The sequence below is a fragment of the Nycticebus coucang genome, unplaced genomic scaffold (assembly GCF_027406575.1).
Source record: "Nycticebus coucang isolate mNycCou1 unplaced genomic scaffold, mNycCou1.pri scaffold_43, whole genome shotgun sequence".
NCBI classification, from domain to species: Eukaryota; Metazoa; Chordata; class Mammalia; order Primates; family Lorisidae; genus Nycticebus; species Nycticebus coucang.
Window position 1 is genome coordinate 197949 of NW_026515577.1, and position 22350 is coordinate 220298.

The 22350-nt window shown below is 41.7% G+C and overlaps 1 protein-coding gene across 2 annotated transcripts in view; it reads right to left on the reverse strand.

Moving 5' to 3' along the window:
* Positions 1-22350, reverse strand: part of LOC128579277 (leucine-rich repeat-containing protein 37A2-like) — a 63865-nt gene that overhangs the window by 23757 nt on the left and 17758 nt on the right. For both annotated transcript variants that reach the window (XM_053581443.1, XM_053581444.1), the window contains exons 2-5: positions 11345-11416; positions 7911-7982; positions 3005-3076; positions 2262-2342 (exon numbers count right to left, since the gene is read on the reverse strand). In XM_053581443.1, coding sequence (XP_053437418.1) covers positions 2262-2342; positions 3005-3076; positions 7911-7982; positions 11345-11416 — 297 coding nt within the window. The remainder of the gene's footprint in view (positions 1-2261; positions 2343-3004; positions 3077-7910; positions 7983-11344; positions 11417-22350) is intronic.

Genomic DNA, 22350 nt, shown 5'->3' on the forward strand with positions numbered 1-22350 from the left:
ACAGTGAATTGGCCTCCTGTTTAAAAAGTTTGAGGACGCCTGCTTTAGACAAAGCTTCATTTCTTTAACAAATTACAAATCAAAGAGTTTTAAAACCCACCTATAACCTGTAAACCTCCATTTTCAGATGTCCCACCTTTTTAGGCCAAACCAACTTACACCCTGCCTTGTATTGATTTATGACTTTACATGCAATTCCTGTCTCCCTGAATTGAATAGAAGAAAACTAATCCAGTCACAGTCAGTCCACTTGCTCAAGGTTTCTTGGGCATGGGTCCAGGCCATGGTCCTCAAATTCAGTTCTTAGAATAGACCTCTTCAAATTATTTTACAGAGTTTGCCTTCTCTTCTGTTGACAATGTTCAGTGAAGGTGGTGAGTTCAATACATTCGTACTGATGCCATCTAAATCTCTTGGTGGAGGGATCTAATGAATCTGGTTCTTTGGTGTGAGGGCAAAAGAAAAACAGACCCTTGTGTTCTTCCTCTATGCAAGGCATCAGTAAATTAACAAGGGAAGAGAAGAGGTCCCTATAAGACCAGCCTCTGTAGAAACTGTTAATCAGTTCCACACACACCCTAAACCCCTCCCTCTAACCCAAAATGAATGGTGTGAAATTAGACTTCCAAACCTCAAGACAGGTGGACAGTCTTTTCCAAAGTCAAGTTTAGAAGAGGATCATCACCTTGAGTCTAAAATTTCCTTCAGGCCATAGATCATATATACCTACCATGATCTGCTTGTGTCACAGAGAAATTATTGAATTTTGAGCTGAAAGAAAATAAAACCTACATAGCTTTTTTTTTTTTTTTGAGACAAAGTCTTGCTTTGTTGCCCTTTGTAGAGTGCCATAGCAAGACAGCTCATAGCAACCTCAAATACTTGGTCTCAAGTGGTCCTCTTTCCTCAGCCTCCCAAGTAGCTGGGACTACAGGTGTCCACCACAACACCTTGCTATTTTTTTCTTTTTTGGAGAGAGGGTCTCATTCTTGCTCAAGCTAGTCTCGGACTCCTGAGCTCAAGAAATCCACCTGCCTCAGCCTCCTAGAGTGCGAGGACTACAGTTGTGAGCTACTGTGCCTGGCCCCTCTACATTACTTGTTGAAGGGTTGTCAGGAAAGCAAGTATATGGAATTAGGCTAAAGTAATGTATTTTCTTTCTGAACATTTTTTGCACTATAGCTTAACATGAACACCATTTTCCCCCACAGTGCAAAGATGCCCACAGATCATTCTTCACAGGTATGTATTTTTAAGAAAAAATAAGGTTTGGTGTGACAGGGAGAGAAGTGCCCTATGGCAGATTTTCTGGAATTCTTTCTGCTTTACCATTTATTTATTATTATTATTTTTTTTTTTTTTGGCCGGGGGCTGGGTTTGAACACGCCACCTCCAGCATATGGGGCCGGCGCCCTACTCCTTTGAGCCACAGGCGCCACCCTGGTTTACCATTTAAAAGAAACTGACTCTGGGTGGCACCAGTGGCTCAGTGCGTAGGGCACGGGCCCCATACACCAAGGGTGGCGGGTTCAAACCCAGCCCCGGCCAAACTGCAACAAAAATAAAGAGCCAGGCGTTGTGGCGTGGGCCTGTCGTCTCAGGTACTTGGGAGGCTGAGGCAAGACAATCACCTAAACTCAGGAGTTGGAGGTTGCTGTGAGCAGTGTGATGCCACAGCACTCTACCGAGGGCAATAAAGTAAGACTCTGTCTCTACCAAAAAATAAATAAATAAATAGAAAACTAAAAGAAACTGACGCCGAGAAAACATCCTTCCCCTTTTGCACCCTGGAGGACTTTGTGTTACGCTTCCTTCTTTGTGGCTGTATGCTGTATACATTTCAGCGGTTAGAAACTGTACATGAGTAGGAATCAAAGTTATATTCAAACGTAGGATTTCAAGGACAATTCACAAATCAAAGCAGCATTGCTAGGGCTCCCAAGACAATGCTAATTTGAGCATTACTTGCTTGACATCTTTTATCACCCATACCAAAGATCATTTCTAGGGAAAGCAGAGCTTGTCATATGGAAGTTACACAAGTCTCCTGGCCCCTTTGTCCCTTAGTTTCCTCACCTGAAAAAAATGGATGGATCCTTTCTCTGAAATATAAATATAACTTTAAAAAAAATTAAAACAGAAAAATTGGATAGATCTTAAGATATGCTATTCAGAGTTCATAATGAGCTTATACCTAGTTAACTGATAACTGAATGATGCTTTTACACATAGCTTTTTATGTGTTCATCTATTTAACTTACACCTTGTGTAAAAATTGCATTCCATGCCACGCCTGAAACGTTCCGAAGCTCAGTTCAGTGATTAAATTGCAACCAAGATTTCTACAAAAAACAACAAGAAAAAGGAAAGACATAAGCCGATAAAGAAGAAGAAAAGATATTCTTTCAGAGCATTTATCATTTGGCAGTGATTCTAACTTATATATGACAAAACATAACCTCAGTACTTTCTCCGTACATGAAGGAAATTTTGCTGTAGAAGATATTGGCTCATGATTTATACTTTCCTATTTACTATACATGCAATGTGTAGATACAAACCAGTGAATGCTCAGCCAATACTTGTGTTAAGAGATCTTTATTTCTCTACGACAGAGTTTTGCAACTTCAGTGCTATTGATATATTAGCTGTATAATTCTTTGGGGGATTTGTCCTGTACATTGTAGGTCAACAACATTCCTGGCTTCTGCCCACCAGGTGTCAGTAACATACCCACAGTTGTGACAACTGAAAATGTCTCCAGGCATTGCCAAATGTCGTCTGGGTACAAAATCCCACTAGTTGAGACCATTGTTCTATTATGATCCCCTCTGATCTGTGTAATAATTCTCACACTAATCTTTGCTAGAGATTAAATGAATTTGCTATATAATTTCAGTAACTTTCTACTAGTAAAATTTTAATCATATTTCAAAATGAATAGCAGAGGGTTTATAAGCTTAATAAAAGTTCCAAATGTAATGAAGTTCTATTTGTAACTTACACATACTGCAGAAATGGTAGTGATTCAAAGGTACGTCTTTCAATAAATTGGATTTTATTGCAGGATAAATCTCTAGAAAAAGTGAAAGGAAGACATTGCCTTGATTCGATACCAAATTAGTAGGAACAACTAGTAGAGTTTAGAATGATAATAATGAATATGTAGCTTTTGTCTACATTCTAAACTTTTGGACTTGTATTTGAACTTTCCATAGCCTCCTAATACTCCCTGTATTTCATGATTTTCACCAATAAAATATGCAACTGTAGATCTTAAAAGATTTTGGATGTAATCTTTCCCTGGGCAGCAGGAGACTTGATTAAACAACCTTTTGTAGCCTCATCAAATTCTAGATTAGAAGCTTCAAGTTTTTATTTTTCTATATAATTTCTAATATGAAAAGGAATAACCTCACTTTTACACCTTTCTGGTTTAATTCTGTTTTTCTAAGCTACTTCAATACCAAAAGAGATAAAAGCTATCCCTTCACATCCTTTGAAAGGAAGTTACCCTTCTAATTAATACGTAACTTTGAACTAATTCAGAATTATACCATATTAATAGAAATTCATTTTGGTTTTATATTGCCTTAATATTCCATGAAAGCAGTTTTTTCGGTGGTACAGTGATGGGACGTACCAAAAGGCAACACGGAACTGGATTTTTATTTGAAAACACCCGTTAACTATAGTTGACTATTTCTCTTGACTCCAGTTTATCCCTCGCTCTTCACCTGGCTGTTGTCACTCTGTTCTGACTGGTATCTCTTCCTTCTAAACCAGTGGTTTTCAACCTGTGGGTCGCGACCCACAGGAACTGTGTATTAAAGGGCCGCGGCATGAGGAAGGTTGAGAACCATTGTTCTAAACTATCCTGCACACAATTGACCAGATGAACTCTCCAGAAGTGATTCTCAAAGACCAGCATATAGGAATTTATGAAAGATGCAAATCCTTGGCCTTACTCTGAACTGACTGAATCAGTAGCTGTGGAGTTGTAGTCCATAACCAAGGCCTAACAAGACCTCCAAGTGCTTGTGGTGCAGACTTAAGATGGGCGTAAAGCATGGTGGTATAGCATGGTTCCCTGCGATGGCTTTTGCTTGGCATTCAAAGCCCTAGAAAGTCTGGCTCCAGTCTCCTACTCTCTCTCCTTGCACTCTACAGGTACTCAAAGCATTCCTCAAATACTTTGCTGTATTTTGCTTTTCTCCCATTTCCCTTTTCCAAGTTTAGAGTATTTCCCCCAAAATCTGTCCCAGGAAATCTGTCTAAGGATATCTGATGGCCTTCTGATAGATCCTGTTCTAGCAGCATTGCTCTAGGAACATCTTCTCTGATCCAAACTCAAGTCTTTTCTCCTCCTTCTGTGCTCCAGAAGCAGTTTGTCCCTCTTAGTGCCCATAGCTATGTCTTCTTTTCAATGTAGTTATTTTTGCTCCCATTTCTTTTAAGTATAAACTCCTTGAAAGCAGGGATTAGGTCTTGCTCATCTGCAAGCCCACTGTGTTTAAAATTGACACATGAGAATACAGTAGAACCTCTCTAAGCTGATCACTTACTGGACTATAACAAACCAGGCAACATACAGTGGTGGTCGGCATAAGGAACTTCCACTGAGCACATGTGGCGCATGTCTGGTCTGTGAAAATGAGGTAAAATTATGGAGGTGGTCAACCATGGAGGTTCTACTGTATTTATAAAATGAGTGAAAAGCTGAGAACGAGGAGAAGAAGAAAAAAAACTATTTTAAAAGAAATGCAATTTTATTACTTTGTATCCTTCTTCTGGGCCTTTGCAACCAGCCCTTTGTCATCCTCTTAGTGCTTCTGGCGTTATGGTTGATGCTTACATGTTTGTTTCCCCTGTGAAATGTTAAGTTCTTAGAAGGGTAGGAATCCTGTCTTACTCATCTCTCTGACTCTAATATTAGGCAAAGTGGTTGGCATATTCTCTTTGTTTTTTTAATTGGTTGGCATTTTTTAAATGAATGAGAATATATCCTAACATGAAAGATTAGCTTACAAAATATGCATATTTCATTGTGGAAGTAAGGAAGGGCCTACTCCATTGAGCAATTACGTCATTTACTTTTTTTCCGAAATGTGGCAGAGGTGCCTAAGAAGACCAGTACCAAAGTGGTCATGCCTTTAAGGCCTAGAAGGTTAGATCATTCAAAGGACTATTTTTAGTGTCATGTACCTACTTCCCTTAAGTCTTCTACATTTGAAAGAAGAATCTATTTGCTAAAGAGCAACATTAGTGAGCTTAATAAAGATTAATGATGTACACACTAATTTTTTTTTTTTTGTAGAGACAGAGTCTCACTGTACCGCCCTCGGGTGGAGTGCCGTGGCGTCACACGGCTCAAAGCAACCTCTAACTCTTGGGCTTACGCGATTCTCTTGCCTCAGCCTCCCGAGCAGCTGGGACTACAGGCGCCCGCCACAACGCCCGGCTATTTTTTCTTTTTGTTGCAGTTTGGCCGGGGCCAGGTTTGAACCCGCCACCCTTGGCATATGGGGCCGGCGCCCTACTCACTGAGCCACAGGTGCCGCCCGATGTACACACTTCTTGACCACACTTCTTTGCCGTGGGAAAAGGATAAAACTCAGACTTTCATAGCAAGGGATATAGTATCTTCTTAGAAATAAATACTATGCAAGTATTTATTGGCGGGTTCAAACCTGGCCCCGGCCAAACTGCAACAAAAAGAAAAAATAGCCGGGCGTTGTGGCGGGCGCCTGTAGTCCCAGCTGCTCGGGAGGCTGAGGCAAGAGAATCGCGTAAGCCCAAGAGTTAGAGGTTGCTTTGAGCCGTGTGACGCCACGGCACTCCACCCGAGGGCGGTACAGTGAGACTCTGTCTCTACAAAAAAAAAAAAAAAAATTAGTGTGTACATCATTAATCTTTAGAAATAAATACTATGCAAGTATTCCCTCCTTGGCAATAAGGCAGGAGAAATTTTCATTTTGTAATTTGGGAAGAATTAGGAGCATTGGTAATATGCTTATTCATTGTAAACATTTCTAGCTATACCATTTAACCATAATTTAAACAACTTTTTTTTTTCTTTTTGAGGCAAAGTCTCATTCTGTTGCATCAGGCCAGAGTGCCATGGTGTCAGCCTAGCTCACAGCAACCTCAGACACCTGAGCTCCAAGCTATCCTCCTACCTCAGCCTCCCGAGTAGCTGGGACTATGAGCACCCACCATAATGTTTGGATAATTTTTCTAATTTTTAGTAGATACAGGGTCTCACTCTCAATTAGGCTGCACTTGAACACATGAGCTCAAGGGATCCTCCTACCCTGGACTCCCAGAGTGCTAGGATTACAGGTGGGAGCCACTGCACCTGTCCTTTTTTTTTTTTTTTTTTGTAGAGACAGAGTCTCACTGTCCCGCCCTCAGGTAGAGTGCCGTGGTGTCACACAGCTCACAGCAACCTCTAACTCTTGGGCTTACGCGATTCTCTTGCCTCAGCCTCCCGAGTAGCTGGGACTACAGGCGCCCGCCACAACACCCGGCTATTTTTTTGTTGCAGTTTGGCCGGGGCTGGGTTTGAACCCGCCACCCTCGGCATATGGGGCTGGCGCCCTACTCATTGAGCCACAGGCGCCACCCTGCACCTGTCCTTAAACAACTATTTTCAATAAGAATATAGTAATTTCTGCTATGAAATCCTCACTGCCAGCCTATTCTCTTAAATATATATATATTTACTATATGATTAAATTAAATCGTATCTATATGATTTTAATATAATGTTCTTATATTAAATATTTAATATTCTTTAATATTTTATATTTTTAAATATATTTATTCTTTATAATTCATCTGCTTATTTAATAGTTAAATGTTAATTTAATTTAGATTAAATTATCAAAAAATTCTGGATTAATGGCATTCAAACTAGTGTAGATGGTCTATATTTTCCTTTCCTTTCCTTTGAGCAACAACTTAAAGTTTAATTCTTCTCATGCTACTAAACCAACTTTTTCAAATCCTTTTCCTTTCTTTCTTTTTCTTTTTTTTTGCATTTTTTTCTCCAGGGCTGGGTTTGAACCCACACCTCCAGCACCTAGGGCTGGCACTCTACTCCTTTGAGCCACAGGCGCCACCCAAATTTAGCCTTTTCCTGAAGGCTAAATAGTAATATTTCAGGCTTTGTAGGTCACATATGGTCTCTGTTGCATATTCTTGTCTTTCTTTTTCTTTTACAGACCCTTTCAAAATGTAAAAAGCATTCTTAACTTACAGGCTGTAAATAAAAACAGACTGTGGATTAGATTTGCTCTATGGGGTGTAGACTAAATATAAATATAAGCAGATGATATATAAAACTTATAAAACAAGGTTCAATGGGTGTCAATAATTGCTCAGATGTTATTTACCACTTTTTCCTTATAAGCAAAGTTTTTTTCTATCCGTATTTTATCTATATGATTTTTTTTTTTTAATAGAGACAGAGTCTCACTTTATGGCCCTCAGTAGAGTGCCGTGGCGTCACACAGCTCACAGCAACCTCCAACTCCTGGGCTTAAGCGATTCTCTTGCCTCAGCCTCCCGAGTAGCTGGGACTACAGGCGCCCGCCACAACGCCCGGCTATTTTTTTTTGTTGCAGTTCGGCGGGGCCGGGTTTGAACCCGCCACCCTCGGTATATGGGGCCGGCGCCTTACCGACTGAGCCACAGGTGCCGCCCAGTATTTTATCTATATGATTTTTAAAACTAAAAATGCACAGAGATGGGCTAGAGACGGGCTAAAACTCTACACGGATTTAGAGAACTGCAGCATTTTATTGATGAAAGAAGTTTTAGAGATTATCTAATTTGAACCCCTTATTCACTTTACAGATCATATCACTAAAAGCTCATAAATAAATATGATTAACTAACTAACTTACAAATACTGGAGGGATAGCAGGCCTTCAAATGAATCTTTATGTAATTCGGTCAAATGATTTTCACTGAGAATTCTGAAAAAGGATAAGGTTATTTGTTATTTCTTTTTTAAGATTTTATTATTGTTTCGGGTTAATCTGAGGGCACAAAGAAATAGATTACAATGTTTGCATTAGTTAGGTAGAGTTCCTCTTATAATTGTGTACTGCCCCCAAGAAGTGTGCCATACACTCGAACATTGGGCCCATTGAGTGGGAGCACCTCCATCCTCCTCCTTCCCCTCTCCCTGCTCCCTCTTTCCCCATCCCAGACCTTGAATTGATTTGAGTTTTTCTCTTATGTGGGAATGTATCAGATTATCTACTGGCCTCATGTTAGTATTGAGTACATTGGATTCTTGCTTCTCCACTCTGTGATACTTTACTAAGAAGAATGTGTTTCAATTCCATCCAGATTAATACAAAAGATGTAATGTCCCCATCTTTTTTAATGGCTGAATAGTATTCCATGGTATACATATGCCACAGTTTGGTATATCCATTCCTGGGTTGGTGGCATTTAGGTTGTTTCCACATTTTGCCAATTGTAAATTGAGCTGCGATAAACAACGTAGTACAAATGTCTTTATGATAGAATGATTTTTTTTCTTCTGGATACATGACTAATAGTGGGATTGAGGAATCAAATGGGAGATCTAATTTGAGTTCTTTGAGGATTCTCCATACTTCTTTCCAAAGAGGTAGAATTAGTTTGCAGTCCCACCAACAGTGTAAAGGAAGAGGTTATTTCTAAATAAAAATGCAAACTATTTGCCATATAGGACTAACTCCTATCTGTGGAGGAAACCTGGGTAATGGTGCCAATTGAATACACTAATTCTTATTTAATTTCAAGGTGGCAACATCTGCTTTGTTTTCATTCAAACCTTTTTCACATTTTCCTTTTTGTGTCCAAATCTCTACACACACACACACACACCTACCCACTATTCCCACCAAATTGTATATTTAATGCCTACTCTCTAGATCACAAAATCCCTGTTAGAACCCAACACTGGTTCTAATCAAGACCAGCAGAACTGCCATTTCCTCATCTCTTTCCCCCCAATTTTTTTTGTTGTTGTTGCTTTTTTTGAGACAGAGCCTCAAGCTGTCATCCTGGGTAGAGTGCTGTGGCGTCACAGCTCACAGCAACCTCCAACTCCTGGGCTTAAGAGATTCTCTTGCCTCAGTCTCCCAAGTAGCTGGGACTACAGGTGCCCGCCACAACTCCCAGTTATTTTTTGGTTGTAGTTGTCATTGTTGTTTGGCAGGCCCAGGCTAGATTTGAACCTGCCAGCTCTGGTGTATGTGTCTGGCGCCTTAGCCGCTTGAGCTACAGGCACCGAGCCCCACAATGTTATTATTAAAGCACCACATGGACCTATGTCAGGTTACAAGTGAAGTCAGTAGGCTTTTCCTCCCATTTAAAAAATGTTTTTTTTTTTTTTTGAGAAATACAATGTGCATAAAATGCATATAACTTAAATGTTCCGTTTAAATAATTGTAAAGCAGGTACCCATGTAATATCATCATGTCAAGAAAGAGTACCATGAGCATCCAGAAGCTCGTGTGGCCCTTTCCAATCACAACCCTCTCTCTGACCTCTGAAGATAACCACTATATTAACTTTTATAGTAATTTCCTTGTTTTCAAAATATAGTTTTACCTGTTATATGTCAGTCATACACAACATACTTTAGTTTTGCCTCTTCCTGAACTTTATATAAATGGAATCATATTACAAGGGGACAAACTTTAATGGAAAATAAAACGACATCTCTATTTTCAAAAATGAAAACTCAGAGATCACCTATACAAGTTGAACTGATGACACAGAAACTACTACAGTTATTTTTCCAAAATAACTTATGTATCTAAATTGACTGCTTTAATAAATTAATAAGAAAATGATAAAAACAATTCAAAAGGAAAATGGATAAAGGACAGAAAACTCAGAAGAAACACAAATGTTCACCAACTTTTAACAAATAAAGGTATTTAAATTCAAGAGTAATCAGAAAAATTCAAATTCAGAGGGTGGCGCCTGTGGCTTAAGGGGTAGGGCGCCGGTCCCATATGCCGGAGGTGGCGGGTTCAAACCCAGCCCCGGCCAAAAACCAAAAAAAAAAAAAAAAAAAAAAGAAAGTTTAGGTAATTTGGGTGGCGCCTGTGGCTCAAGGAGTAGGGCGCCGGTCCCATATGCCGGAGGTGGTGGGTTCAGGCCCAGCCCCGGCCAAAAAAAAAAAAATAAAATAAAGTCAAATTCAGACAGGACCCTTTTTGTTCACCCATCATATCAGCAAAGAGTTGGAGAATACTCAGTGGTAAAATGCTGTCATATTCTGTTGAGTATAGTATAAGTTGGCACAACTTTTTGAGGACAATTAAAATTTAATACCTACATTGTTTTCATATCAACCATTCCATTTCTAGATATCTGTTCTACAGAAATATTTGCCCAAGTTTACAAAGAAGCAGCAATGCACCTAACAAGAAAACTGGACATAGGAGGGTGTCGCCTGTGGCTCAGTGAGTAGGGTGCCAGCCCCATATACCGAGGGCGACAGGTTCGAGCCTGGCCCCCACCAAACTGCAACAAAAAAATAGCAGGGCATTGTGGCGGGCGCCTATAGTCCCAGCTACTCAGGATCCTGAGGCAAGAGAATTGCCTAAGCCCAGGAGTTGGAGGTTGCTGTGAGCTGTGATGTCAGGGCACTCTACCGAGGGTGACACAGTAAGACTCTGTCTCTAAAAAAAAAAAAAAGAAAAGAAAACTGGACATAATCTAAACATCCATCCATAGGGGAATTATTAAATAATTCATGCCACATCCATAGTATGGAATCCATAATATGGAATGATGCAAGAGTTTAAATGAATAGGGTAACCCTCTAAGTGCTGTGAAAGAAAAATCTAACATGTATCATGAAGTGAAAGAATCAAGTTGTAAGATGTTACCATTTCTATAAAACAAAAAACGTAAGGCCACACAAAAAATTTCTTTTGCTATATGTAAATATGTATGTAGGCAAATACTTGGGAAAAGGTCTGGAAGGATATACACCAAACTTAGGAGTAGTGGTTACCTCAGGGACCAGGCATCAGGGCACAAGGAGGGTTTCCATTATACCTGTTATTTTGTTTTTATATATTAAGAGTATAATGTGTATTACTTACATAATAAAAAATACATTTAAATTGACTCTTTCGTTTAAAGAGAGCCCACCAAATTTAATTTTTAAATAATCATAGAATTATAATCAACAGACATTGATTTGAGATGTGGAGGAAGAAATACCTTTCCTTAAAAGCGTTGACCTCAAAATTCTGGACCAGGAAGGATCTTACAATGCAACTAAGTTTTTGTACTCATATCTGGAGAGAATATACTCACAATTTCTCAGTCCAACGGTATGATTTCCATACATTCTCATCAATGTAAGAAATAGCGTTTCCTTGGAAATTTCTGTGAAGAAACACAGGAGATATTCAAATACAGAAAATACTTCCAGTTTTCTCATTTCCAGAGCTATGAGCTTCCTAGTTTGCACAATTAATCAAGAAATAATGTGGGGATTCCTGGAGATTCCAGGTGTCTCTGCAGCAGCCTCTGTCACCCTGTGACCTGCAGGTACTGGGACATCTTGGGAGCTGGGAAATGATGCACAGCCAGAAAGAAGAAGGCGGAACCGAGGATTCTGAGCAGCGTTTGTCTCTGGAGTTGGGCTCTGAGCTAGGGCCTCCTCTTCAGCTGTTCCCTTCCCTGGGGATCCTAAGTGTCTCTGCAGCAGCCTCTGTCACTCTGATTCTGCAGAGAATTGACCTGCAGGACACCGGGACATCCCGGAAGCTGGGAAATGCCCAGAGCTGTCTGAGCAGCTGTCTGCCTGCAGCGCCCAGCATCCCTCCCTCGTGGTGACATTCAAAAGGTCCTCAGGGAAGAATCCAAAGGAGTGTTGACATTCAAGGACATGTCTGTTGAATTCTCTACGGAAGAGTGGGCCTACTTGGACCCTGCTCAGCAGCATTTGTATGGGGAAGTCATGTTAGAGACCTACAGAAACCTGTTCTTCCTGGGTCTTACTGTCTCTAAGCCAGAACTCATCACCTGTCTGGAGCAAAGCAAAGAACCCTGGAAGGCGAAGACACACCAAACACTAGTCAAGCACCCAGCTCTATATACTCATTATACTGAAGACTGTTTTCAAGAGTGGGGGACAAATATTTTATTTCCAGAGATGATCCTGACCAGATATCAAAGCTATGGCTCCGAGAATTTAAACTTAACAAAATATTGGGAAAGTGTGTATAAGTGTGATGAGCAGAAAGTAAGTTACAGTGGACTTCACCAGTGATTAACAGCTACCTATGGCAAAGTATTCCAATGTAGTAACTCTTTGAACACCTTCAGACAATTGTTAAATCTCAATGGACAAATAATGATATATACCTTAGAGAAAACTTTTAATTGTAAAAGCTATAGGAAAGCCTCTAACTTCTGGTCACATGTTACAGAACATAAGATCACTCACATTGGAAAAAACAGTCCAAATGCAAAGAAGGTAGCCAAGGTTTTCAGTCTTGCTCAAGATTTGATACTGGAGAGAAACTAGACACGTGTGAAAATGATGGCAAATGTCTTAGCCACAGTTCAAAATATCGTAACCATGAGAATTTTGATACTGGAAGAAAAACCTACAACTAGAAGGAATGTGACAAACTTACCAAGCAACACTCACACGTTTCTGGACAAGAAAAAGAATTGATTCTGCAGAGAAACCTTTCAAATGTGAAGAATGTGGCATAACCTTTAACCAGCACTCTCTCCTCTGTAGACATCAAAGAATTCATTCTGGAGATAAACCCTACAAATGTCAGGAATGTGGCAAAGCCTTTAACAAGTACTCAAACCTTTCTGTACATCAAAGAATTCATTCTGAAGAGAAACCCTATGGATGTGAAGAATGTGGCAAAGCCTTTAAACACCACTCACACCTTTCTAGACATCAAAGAATTCACTCTGGAGAGAAACCCTATAAAGGTCAAGAATGTGGAAAATCCTTTAAGTACTACACAAGCTTTTCTAGACATCAAAGAATTCACTTTGGAGGGAAACACTACAAATGTCAGGAGTGTGGCAAAGCCTTTAAATGTGACTCAAACCTTTCTGTACTTCAAAGAATTTACTTTGGACATAAAACTTACACATTTAGAGAATGCACTAAAGCCTTTTTCCTTAGTTAAACTCATAGTGAACATAACAGAATTTCTTGTGGAGAGAAACTCCACAAATGTGAAGAAGGGGGCAAGGCATTTACACTGTACTCAACCCTTTCTGTTCATCAAAGTAGTCATTCTTGAAAGAAACTACAGTGGTCAAAATGTGGCATAGACTTTCATTAGTTTGTGAACATTTCTAGACATTGAAGAATTTATTCTGGAGAAAAACCTTTTAAATATGGACAGTATGGCAAACTCTAACTCAAATTCAATCCTCACTGTACATAGAGGAAATCACACAGGGAGAAACCCTCCATTTGAAGATGGCGGCAGTGCCTTGACCTGGTGTTGATAGCATGCTAAGCATAGAAGAATTCAAACTGGAGAGTAATCCTACAAATGTGAACAGTGTGGCAATGACCTTAACCAGAGCTCAAACCTTAACATACGAACATTCATATTGGAGAGAAATCTTCCAAATATCGATAATGTGGCAAAGGTTTTCAGTGGTCCTCAGTCTTATTAAACATCAGAGAAACCATAGGAGGGAAAATGGAAACGATGTGAAGATGTGGCAGAGCCTCATGCCAGTATGCACTGTTTTCTGTACACAATAGAATTCATGTGGAAGAGAAAGTCTAAAAAGAAAAAGAAAGAAAGAAAGAAAGAATGTGGGGCTATGGGCTCAAATAATAAGGCATCTCCTCAGAAGCTTAACTTCCTGTCTGTCCAATCTCTTGGAAGATAATATCAGTTATGAATGAATAAATGGATAAAATCACTTATGTGTCTAAATTATCATATATCAACTTTTGCTCTTCGCAGATGATATGATTGTATATCTGGAAAACACCAGGGATTCTACTACAAAACTCTTAGAAGTGATCAAGGAATACAGCAGTGTCTCACGTTACAAAATCAATATTCATAAATCGGTAGTCTTTATATATACCAACAGTAGTCAAGCTGAAAAAAACGTTAAGGTCTATATTCCATTCACAGTACTGCCAAAGAAGATGAAATATTTGGGAGTTTATCTAACAAAGGATGTGAAAGATCTCTACAAAGAGAACTATGAAACTCTAAGAAAATAAATAGCTGAAAATGTTAACAAATGGAAAAACATACCATGTTCATGGCTGCGAAGAATCAACATTGTTAAAATGTCCATACTACCCAAAGCAAAATACAATTTTAATGCAATCCCTATTAAAGCTCCACTGTCATACTTTAAAGATCTTGAAAAAATAATACTTCATTTTATATGGGATGAGAAAAAACCTCGAATAGCCAAGACATTACTCAGAAATAAAAACACTGCAGGAGGAATCACTCTACCAGACCTGAGACTTTACTATAAATCGATAGTGATCAAAACAGCATGGTACTGGCACAAAAGCAGAGAAGTAGATGTCTGGAACAGAATAGAGAACCAAGAGATGGATCCAGCTTCTTACCATTATTTGATCTTTGACAAGCCAATTAAAAATATTCAGTGGGGAAAAGATTCCCTATTTAACAAATGGTTCTGGGTGAACTGGCTGGCAACCTGTAGAAGACTAAAACTGGACCCACACCTTTCACCATTAACTAAGATAGACTCTCACTGGATTAAAGATTTAAACTTAAGACATGAAACTATAAAAATACTAGAAGAGAGTGCAGGGAAAACCCATGAAGAAATAAAAATAATAAATTATCTTATATCATATATATACATGCACACATATACATATACACATATATACACACATGTACTTCCATGACTTTTTTTAAAAAAGTGTAAATATATCCATGAATGACATGTTTGAAAGCAAACTGTTAAATGCCTTACAATCAGTTTCAGCTCTGTGGATAACTTTAAATCTTTACCTTTAACACTGTTCCCTATTCCTCAGCAACAATTATTTTTTTTTTTTTTTGAGGCAGTATCTCACTATGTTGGGTAGAGTGCTGTAGCATCACAGCTCACAGCAACCTCAAACTCCTGGGTTTAAGCAATTCTCTTGCCTTAGTCTCCCGAGTAGCTGCGGCTACAGGCACCCATAACAACGCCTGGCTATTTTTTGGTTGCAGTTATCGTTGTTTAGCTGGCCCGGTTAGGAATCGAACCTGCCAGTCCGGGTGTATGTGACCAGGGCCCTACTCACTGAGCTACAGGCGCCGCCCCTCAGCAATAATTTTACCTATTAACTTTATAGGTGTATTTTTCCCAGTTGGGGGCAGGGGTAAAAATAAGACAGTCATCTGCCTAATGCACATTTCCATTTAACCAGAAGCTTTCTGGTTGTTTAATGCTCAGAAATTTAAAAAAATGCCCAAACTGATCTTCTCTCCCTCAAATTGGCTCTGACTGCTGCACTTGTTATATACCACCATCATTATCTTTTTTTTTTTTTATTAAATCATAGCTGTGTACATTAATGCGATTATGGGGCACCATACACTGGTTTTATAGACCGTTTGACACATTTTCATCACATTGGTCAACATAGCCTTCCTGGCATTTTCTTAGTTATTGTGCTAAGACATTTACATTCTACATTTACTAAGTTTCACATATACCCTTGTAAGATGCACCGCAGGTGTAATCCCACCAATCACCCTCCCTCTGCCCAACTCCCCCCTCCCTTCCCTCCCTTTCCCCCTTCCCTCTATTCTTGGGTTATAGCTTTCATGTGAAAGCCATAAATTAGTTTCATAGTAGGGCTGAGTACATTGGACACTTTTTCTTCCATTCTTGAGATACTTTACTAAGAAGAATATGTTCCAGCTCCATCCATGTAAACATGAAAGAGGTAAAGTCTCCATCTTTCTTTAAGGCTGCATAGTATTCCACCCCCATCATTATCTTCATCATGCAGGACAGAAACCATGGAGTCACATTTGATTTCTCCCTTCCCTATACACATCCTCTCCCAACTCATTAGTTGGTCACTAAATCCTGTCCTTCCTTTGTAGTATCCCCAGGACTTTATTCCCACTTCTATCACAAGCACTCAGCTTTAGTCCTTTCTCACTTTACTTCTAAATTTTGCTAGACAAGTTTTGCATTTGGTCTCCCTGAGTTAAGCTTCCCCCTCTAGAGCATGCTATGTATGGATTCTAAAATAATCCTTTTGTCTTTTATTTTTTTTTGTAGAGACAGAGTCTCACTTTGTGGCCCTCAGTAGAGTGCCGTGGCCTCACGCAGCTCACAGCAACCTCCAACTCCTGGGCTTAAGTGATTCTCTTGCCTCAGCCTCCCGTGTAGCTGGGACTACAGGCGCCCGCCACAATGCCCGGCTATGTTTTGGTTGCAGTTTGGCCGGGGCCGGGTTTGAACCCGCCACCCTCAGTATATGGGGCTGGCACCTTACCGACTGAGCCACAGGCGCTTAATCATTTCTTTCTCTTGCTTAAAAACTTTCCATGGCTCTCCATACCTCACTGCATATAACTTTCAAACTCCCATATCTGATGTTCAAGGTTTTTCATAATCACGTTTTCCATTGCTTCCTAACCCAATTCTTGGAAGCAAGACTGGTCTTCTAAATCCCCATCCTTCCTGCAGCCATGCTGTTGCCTAGGCTTTCCTCCCAATGTTTCTCTTTAACAGATTATAGATGCTTTTTAAGCCCCAGGCAAAGTTTCAGCTTATCCAGGGAGCTTTCCCTGACCTCCACACCTCAATGATTATAGATTCTGGTGAATTACAGCATCTATGGTCTCTATATCTCTTTAGTACTTAATTAAAAACCACCTCCCTCTTGATGCCTATTTCTTTTCTTCCTACCTATCATTTTCATATTCTAGAGATAATGTCATACTCTGCCCTGAGTTGGGCACAAAATGGGCACTACATACAGGAAACCAGGTACAAAGATGAGGCCTGGACATAATTAAAGGACTGAATAATGATAATAATAGTTAACATTCATATATATATGCTAGGCACTGATACACATGTAAGTACTACATGTACTCCCACCCCTAAATCTCACAACAATCCTATGAAATGATAAGCATCACAATCCCCATTTTAAAGATGAGGAAATTGAGCCACAGAGTGGAATGAATTGCCCAAGGTCACAAAACTAATAAATGACAGACCTGGGTTGTTGTTTTTTTTGGCCGGGGCTGGCTTTGAACTTGCCACCCTTGGTATATGAGGCTGGCACCCTACTCCTTGAGCCACAGGTGCCACCCAGAGGAATATGCTTCTGTGAAGAGAGTGAAGCAAACTCAGAAGAGTAGAGGGTAAGCAATGATATGATGGGACTAAAGAGAAATGGATAAAGAAAAAAAGAGTCATCACAGGTAAAAGTTTGGAGAAGGGGCACAATAGTACAAAGGAGAATGAGGATAAGGAAAATCTGACAAGTAAAAGGTAAAAGCAGAAAGTCAACCAATGAAGAAAGCCCACAAGTGTCTCAAGGAAAAGGCTTCCATGTGAGGCAGGATGCAGAGAACGAATGAGGATAAGTGACTTACAAGACGGTGAAGGTGCCATTATAGGCTTCAGGCTCCTGCACAGGCACTCGGCGGAGTCTCTTCTCTGGGCTGAGACCAACACACGACAGTGTCTCATCTCTGCAGGTACAGAGCTCACATATGCTGGTGTTCATGTCGGTGTTGATATTGGCAATCTCTTGTTCCATGTTGTAATTTGGCAACGAATTTTGAGTTACGGTAATGTCCGAGTCGGATATTTGAATTGTAACTTCAGTCGGGATTGGAGGCTGAGTCTGAATCTGGTCTGGATGGGGAGCTGCCATCGTTTCCAGAGCCACAGGATGTTCAACCTCTGATGTAGTTGCTGAAGTTACAACAAATTCCAGGCTCAAAGGTAAAACTGTGATCGTGACACCAGGGGATGCTGTATGCTGGGCTTTATCCTGACCCGGTGTTGGAACTGTTATTTCATAATAGGCTGGAGCTACTACATCCCTTGGTACCTCTAGAGGTTGAGTTGGAGTCGCTTGCATGGTTGGAGAAGGTTTAACCTCTCTAGTTTGTTCCGAAGTCATGGTAAGTTCCTGGTCCAAAAGCTTAACTGTGACCTCAGCTGGGTTTGTCTGCTGAGTCTCCATCTGGTCTAGATGTGGAAGTGTCACATCAAGATGCTGAAGTGTCACCTCAGGATGCGGAACTGTGACTTCAGGATGTGGAAGTGTCGCCGCAATCTCAAGATGTGGAAGTGTCACCTCAGGATGCGACAGTGTCACCTCAGGATGCGGAAGTGTTACCTCAGGATGTGGAAGTGTCACCTCAGGATGCTCTGAAGAAGAAGCTGTGCTTGTTAGGACTGTAGAAGGTTCAGCCTCTGTAGTGGACACTGGAGTTATGGAAAGCCCCGTAACTATGGGCGATGTTGAATGCTGAGCTTCATCCTGACCTGGTGTTGAAAGTGTCACCTCTTGATATACTGGGGGTCGAATTACAACTTCCTTAGGTGGCTCTGGAGGCTGAGTTGGGGTCTCTGGCATGTTTGGAGGTTTAACCTCCATGGTGTGTTCTGGAGTTACAGTAGATTCCTGGTCCAAAGGTTTAGTTGTGACCTCGGTCAGGTTTGGCTGCCAAGTCTGAATTTGGTCTGGATGTGGAGGCGTCACCTCAGGAAGCTTTAAAGAAGGAGCAGTACTTATCTGAGCTGTAGAAGGTTCAACCTCTGTAGTGGACACTGGTGTTATGAGAAGCCTCAGTTCCAAATTTTTACCTGAGGCACTGGGTGATGTTGAATGTTGAGCTTGATCCTGACCTTGGTTTGGAGGTGTCACCTCTTGATATACTGGTAGTTGTACTACAAGTTCCTTAGGTGGCTCTGGAGGCTGAGTTGGGGTCGTCTGCACAGTTGGAGAAGGTTCAACCTCTGTATTGGACCCTGGAGGTGAGGTTGGTTCCACAACATAAGATGGAACTGGACCTTCAGTCACTTTTGTATTCTGAACCTGAACCTGGTTGGGAAGTGGAAAGGTCACCTCAGGGAACTTAGGAGGAGGTGGAGTCTCCGTCAGGGTTATGGGATGTTCGACTTCCACAGTGGGTTCTGTAGTTATGGAAAATATTGGGCCTAAAGTCGGAAGTGTGATAATGGGTAATGCTGGAGGCTGAGCTTGATCCTGACTTTGTGTTGGATGTGTCACCTCTATGTGCACTGGGGGTTGAGCTACAACTTCCTTAGGTGGCTCTGGAGGTTGAGATGTGGTTTCCTGCATGATTGGAGAAAGTTCAATGTCCGTAGTGGGTTCTGGAGTTATGGAAAGCTCCAGGTCCACAGGCTGAAGTGGATTTGGATTTTCAGCCTGAACCTGATTGGGATGTGCAAGTGTCACCTCAGGGAGCCTTGGAGGAACTGTAGTCATTGGAGCTGTAGAATATTCAGCCTCCACAGTGGGTTCTGGAGTTACAGTAATTCCCAGGTCCAAAGATTGAAATGTTTCGCTGGGTGATGTTGGATACTGAGCTTGATCCTGACCTTGTGTTGGAACTGTCACCTCCTGATATATTACAGTTTGAGCTACAATTTCTTTAGGTTGCTCTGGAGGTTGAGATGGGGTCTCTTGAATGAATGAAGAATGTTCAACCTCTGTAATGGGTTCTGGAGTTACAGTAAGACCCAAGTCCGCAGATTGAAGTGGGACACTGGGCAATGCTGGATAGTGAGCTTGGTCCTGACCTGGTGTTGGAACTGTCACCTCCTGATACATTACAGTTTGAGCTACAACAACTTCCTTTGGTGGCTCTGCAGGTTGAGGTGGAGTCTCTTGCATGAATGACGAATGCTCAACCTCTGTAGTAGGTTCTGGAGTTACAGTAAGTCCCAGGTCCCCAGATTGAAGTGGGACACTGGGCAATGCTAGATAGTGAGCTTGATCCTGACCTGGTGTCATAACTGTCACCTCCTGATATATTTGGGGCTGACCTACAATAACTTCCTTCGGTGGCTCTGGAGGTTGAGGTGGGGTCTCCTGTATGAATGAAGAATGTTCAACCTCTGTAGTAGGTTCTGGAGTTACAGTAAGCCCCATGTCCGCAGACTGAAGTGGGACAGTGGGCAGTGCTGGATAGTGAGCTTGATCCTGACCTGGTGTTATGACTGTCACCACCTGATATAGTTGGGGTTGAGCCACAACTTCCTTAGGTAGCTCTGGAGGTTGAGGTGGCGTCTCCTGCATGAATGAAGAATGTCCAACCCCTGTGGTGACTTCTGGAGTTACGGTAATCCCCAGGTCCAAAGGTTGAAGTGTGACCCTGGGCAATGCTGGATAGTGAGCTTGATCTAGACCTGGTGTTGGAACCATCATCTCATAATTCATTGGAGGTTGAGCCATAACCTCCTTAGGGAGCTCTAGAGGCTGAGCTGGAGACTCCTGCTCTGTTGGAAAAGGTCTGACCTCTTCAGTGGACTTCGGAGGACGACCTAAGGCTTCCTGATGGCTCCCAGATGGTCCAACTTCCTTAAGGGGCTCTGGTGCCTCAGCTGGGGCCTCCTGTTGGACTGAAGAAAGTTCTAGCTCCTTAGGGGGATCTGGAGTCTGAACCACAGCCTCTTGCTGGACTAGAGAAGATGCAAACACTTCAGGGGGATCTGGAGGTAGGGAAAGGGGATCAGACTGGGTTGGCAAAAATTCACCCTGTTCAGTGGGAACTGCAGGCAGAGTGGCATCTTCCCACTGCGTTGAGGAAGATTCGCCTTTAGAAGTGGGCTCTGTAGATACGGTAACCTCCAAATCCACATGTTTAACTGTGGTGGCAGGCAATGTTGAAAGACTTCTGAAAATTGTAGACAGATCTAGAGGTGAAAATACCTCATCTGACAATGAATGTTCAGCCATTGTAGAGAATCCTGGAGGCTTAGGTGTGTGGAACAGTGAAGGTTCAACACTCACAGTGGGTTGTTGAGAAATTGGTGATATTCCTTGCTGGCCTGAAGATGGTTCCTCAGGAAGCTCCTCAGGCTGAATTGGGACTCCTTGATGAATTGGAGAATGTTCATCCTTTCCAGGGACATTTGGCTGCTGTTGGCCTTTCAAAGGTTCAAACTGCTGAGGGGGCACTGGAGCCTCCAGTTGGGATGAAATGTCAACCTCATTAGTGACTTCTGGAGTCGGGGTAACCACATGATCTGAAGGTTCAACCTCTTCAGAAGGTTCTAGAGACAGAGGTTGGGCCTCTTGCTGGGTTACAGAAGGTTCCATATCACTGATTGGCACTGAGAGCTGATCTGTAGCCTCTGCAGTAGGCTCTCCTGATATGGTGACCTGCACATCTGCAGGCCTAACAATGTCATTGGGCAAGTTTGAATGTTGAGTTTGATGGTGCTCTGGAGGTGAAACTGTTACTTCATGATGTTCTGGAGATAGGGTTGATTGCTCCTGCTGGGTTAGAGAAGCTTCTACCTCCTTGGGATACTCTGGAGGTGAAGCCTCTGGCTGGGTTTGAGAAGATTCAGCCACACTGGTATGCTCTGAAGTTATGGTAACCTCCACATCTGGAGGTTTAATGGTCACCTCATGATTTGGTGAAGTTTGAGTTATACTTTCCATAGGGGGTTCGGGAGTTTGAGCTGTGGCCACCTGCTGGATTTGAGAAGGTTCGAGCTCCCCAGGAGACACAAAAGGCTGAGGTGGCTGCTCCTGCTCGCTGAGGGAAGGTGCAGTCTCCCCAGGAAAGCCTGGAGACTCGGCTGAGCTCTCTTCCTGGGTGGCAGAAGGTTTCACCTCCTCAGGATGCTCTGGAGGCTGAGTTGGGGTCTCCTGCTGGGTTGAAGAAGATTCAGCCTCTTTGGTAGGCTCTGAAGTTATGGTAACCTCCACATCTGAAGGTTTACCTATAACATTGGGGAAGTAATAATGATGAGGTTGATTCTCACCTGGAGTTTGAACTGTCACCTCATGATTAGGTGGAGTTTGAGCTATATTCTCCATGGTGGTCTCTGGAGCTTGAGTTGTGGCCTCCTGCTGGGCTGTAGAAGATTCAGCCACACTGGTAGGCTCTGAAGTTATGGTAACCTCCACATCTGGAGGTTTACCACTCACCTCATGATTAGGTGGAGTTTGATCTATATTCTCCATAGGGGACTCTGTAGCTTGAGCTGTGACCTCCTGCTGGATTTGAGAAGGTTCAATCTCTCCAGGAGACACAAAAGGCTGAAGTGGCTGCTCCTGCTCACTGGTGGGAGGTCCAGGCCCCACAGAG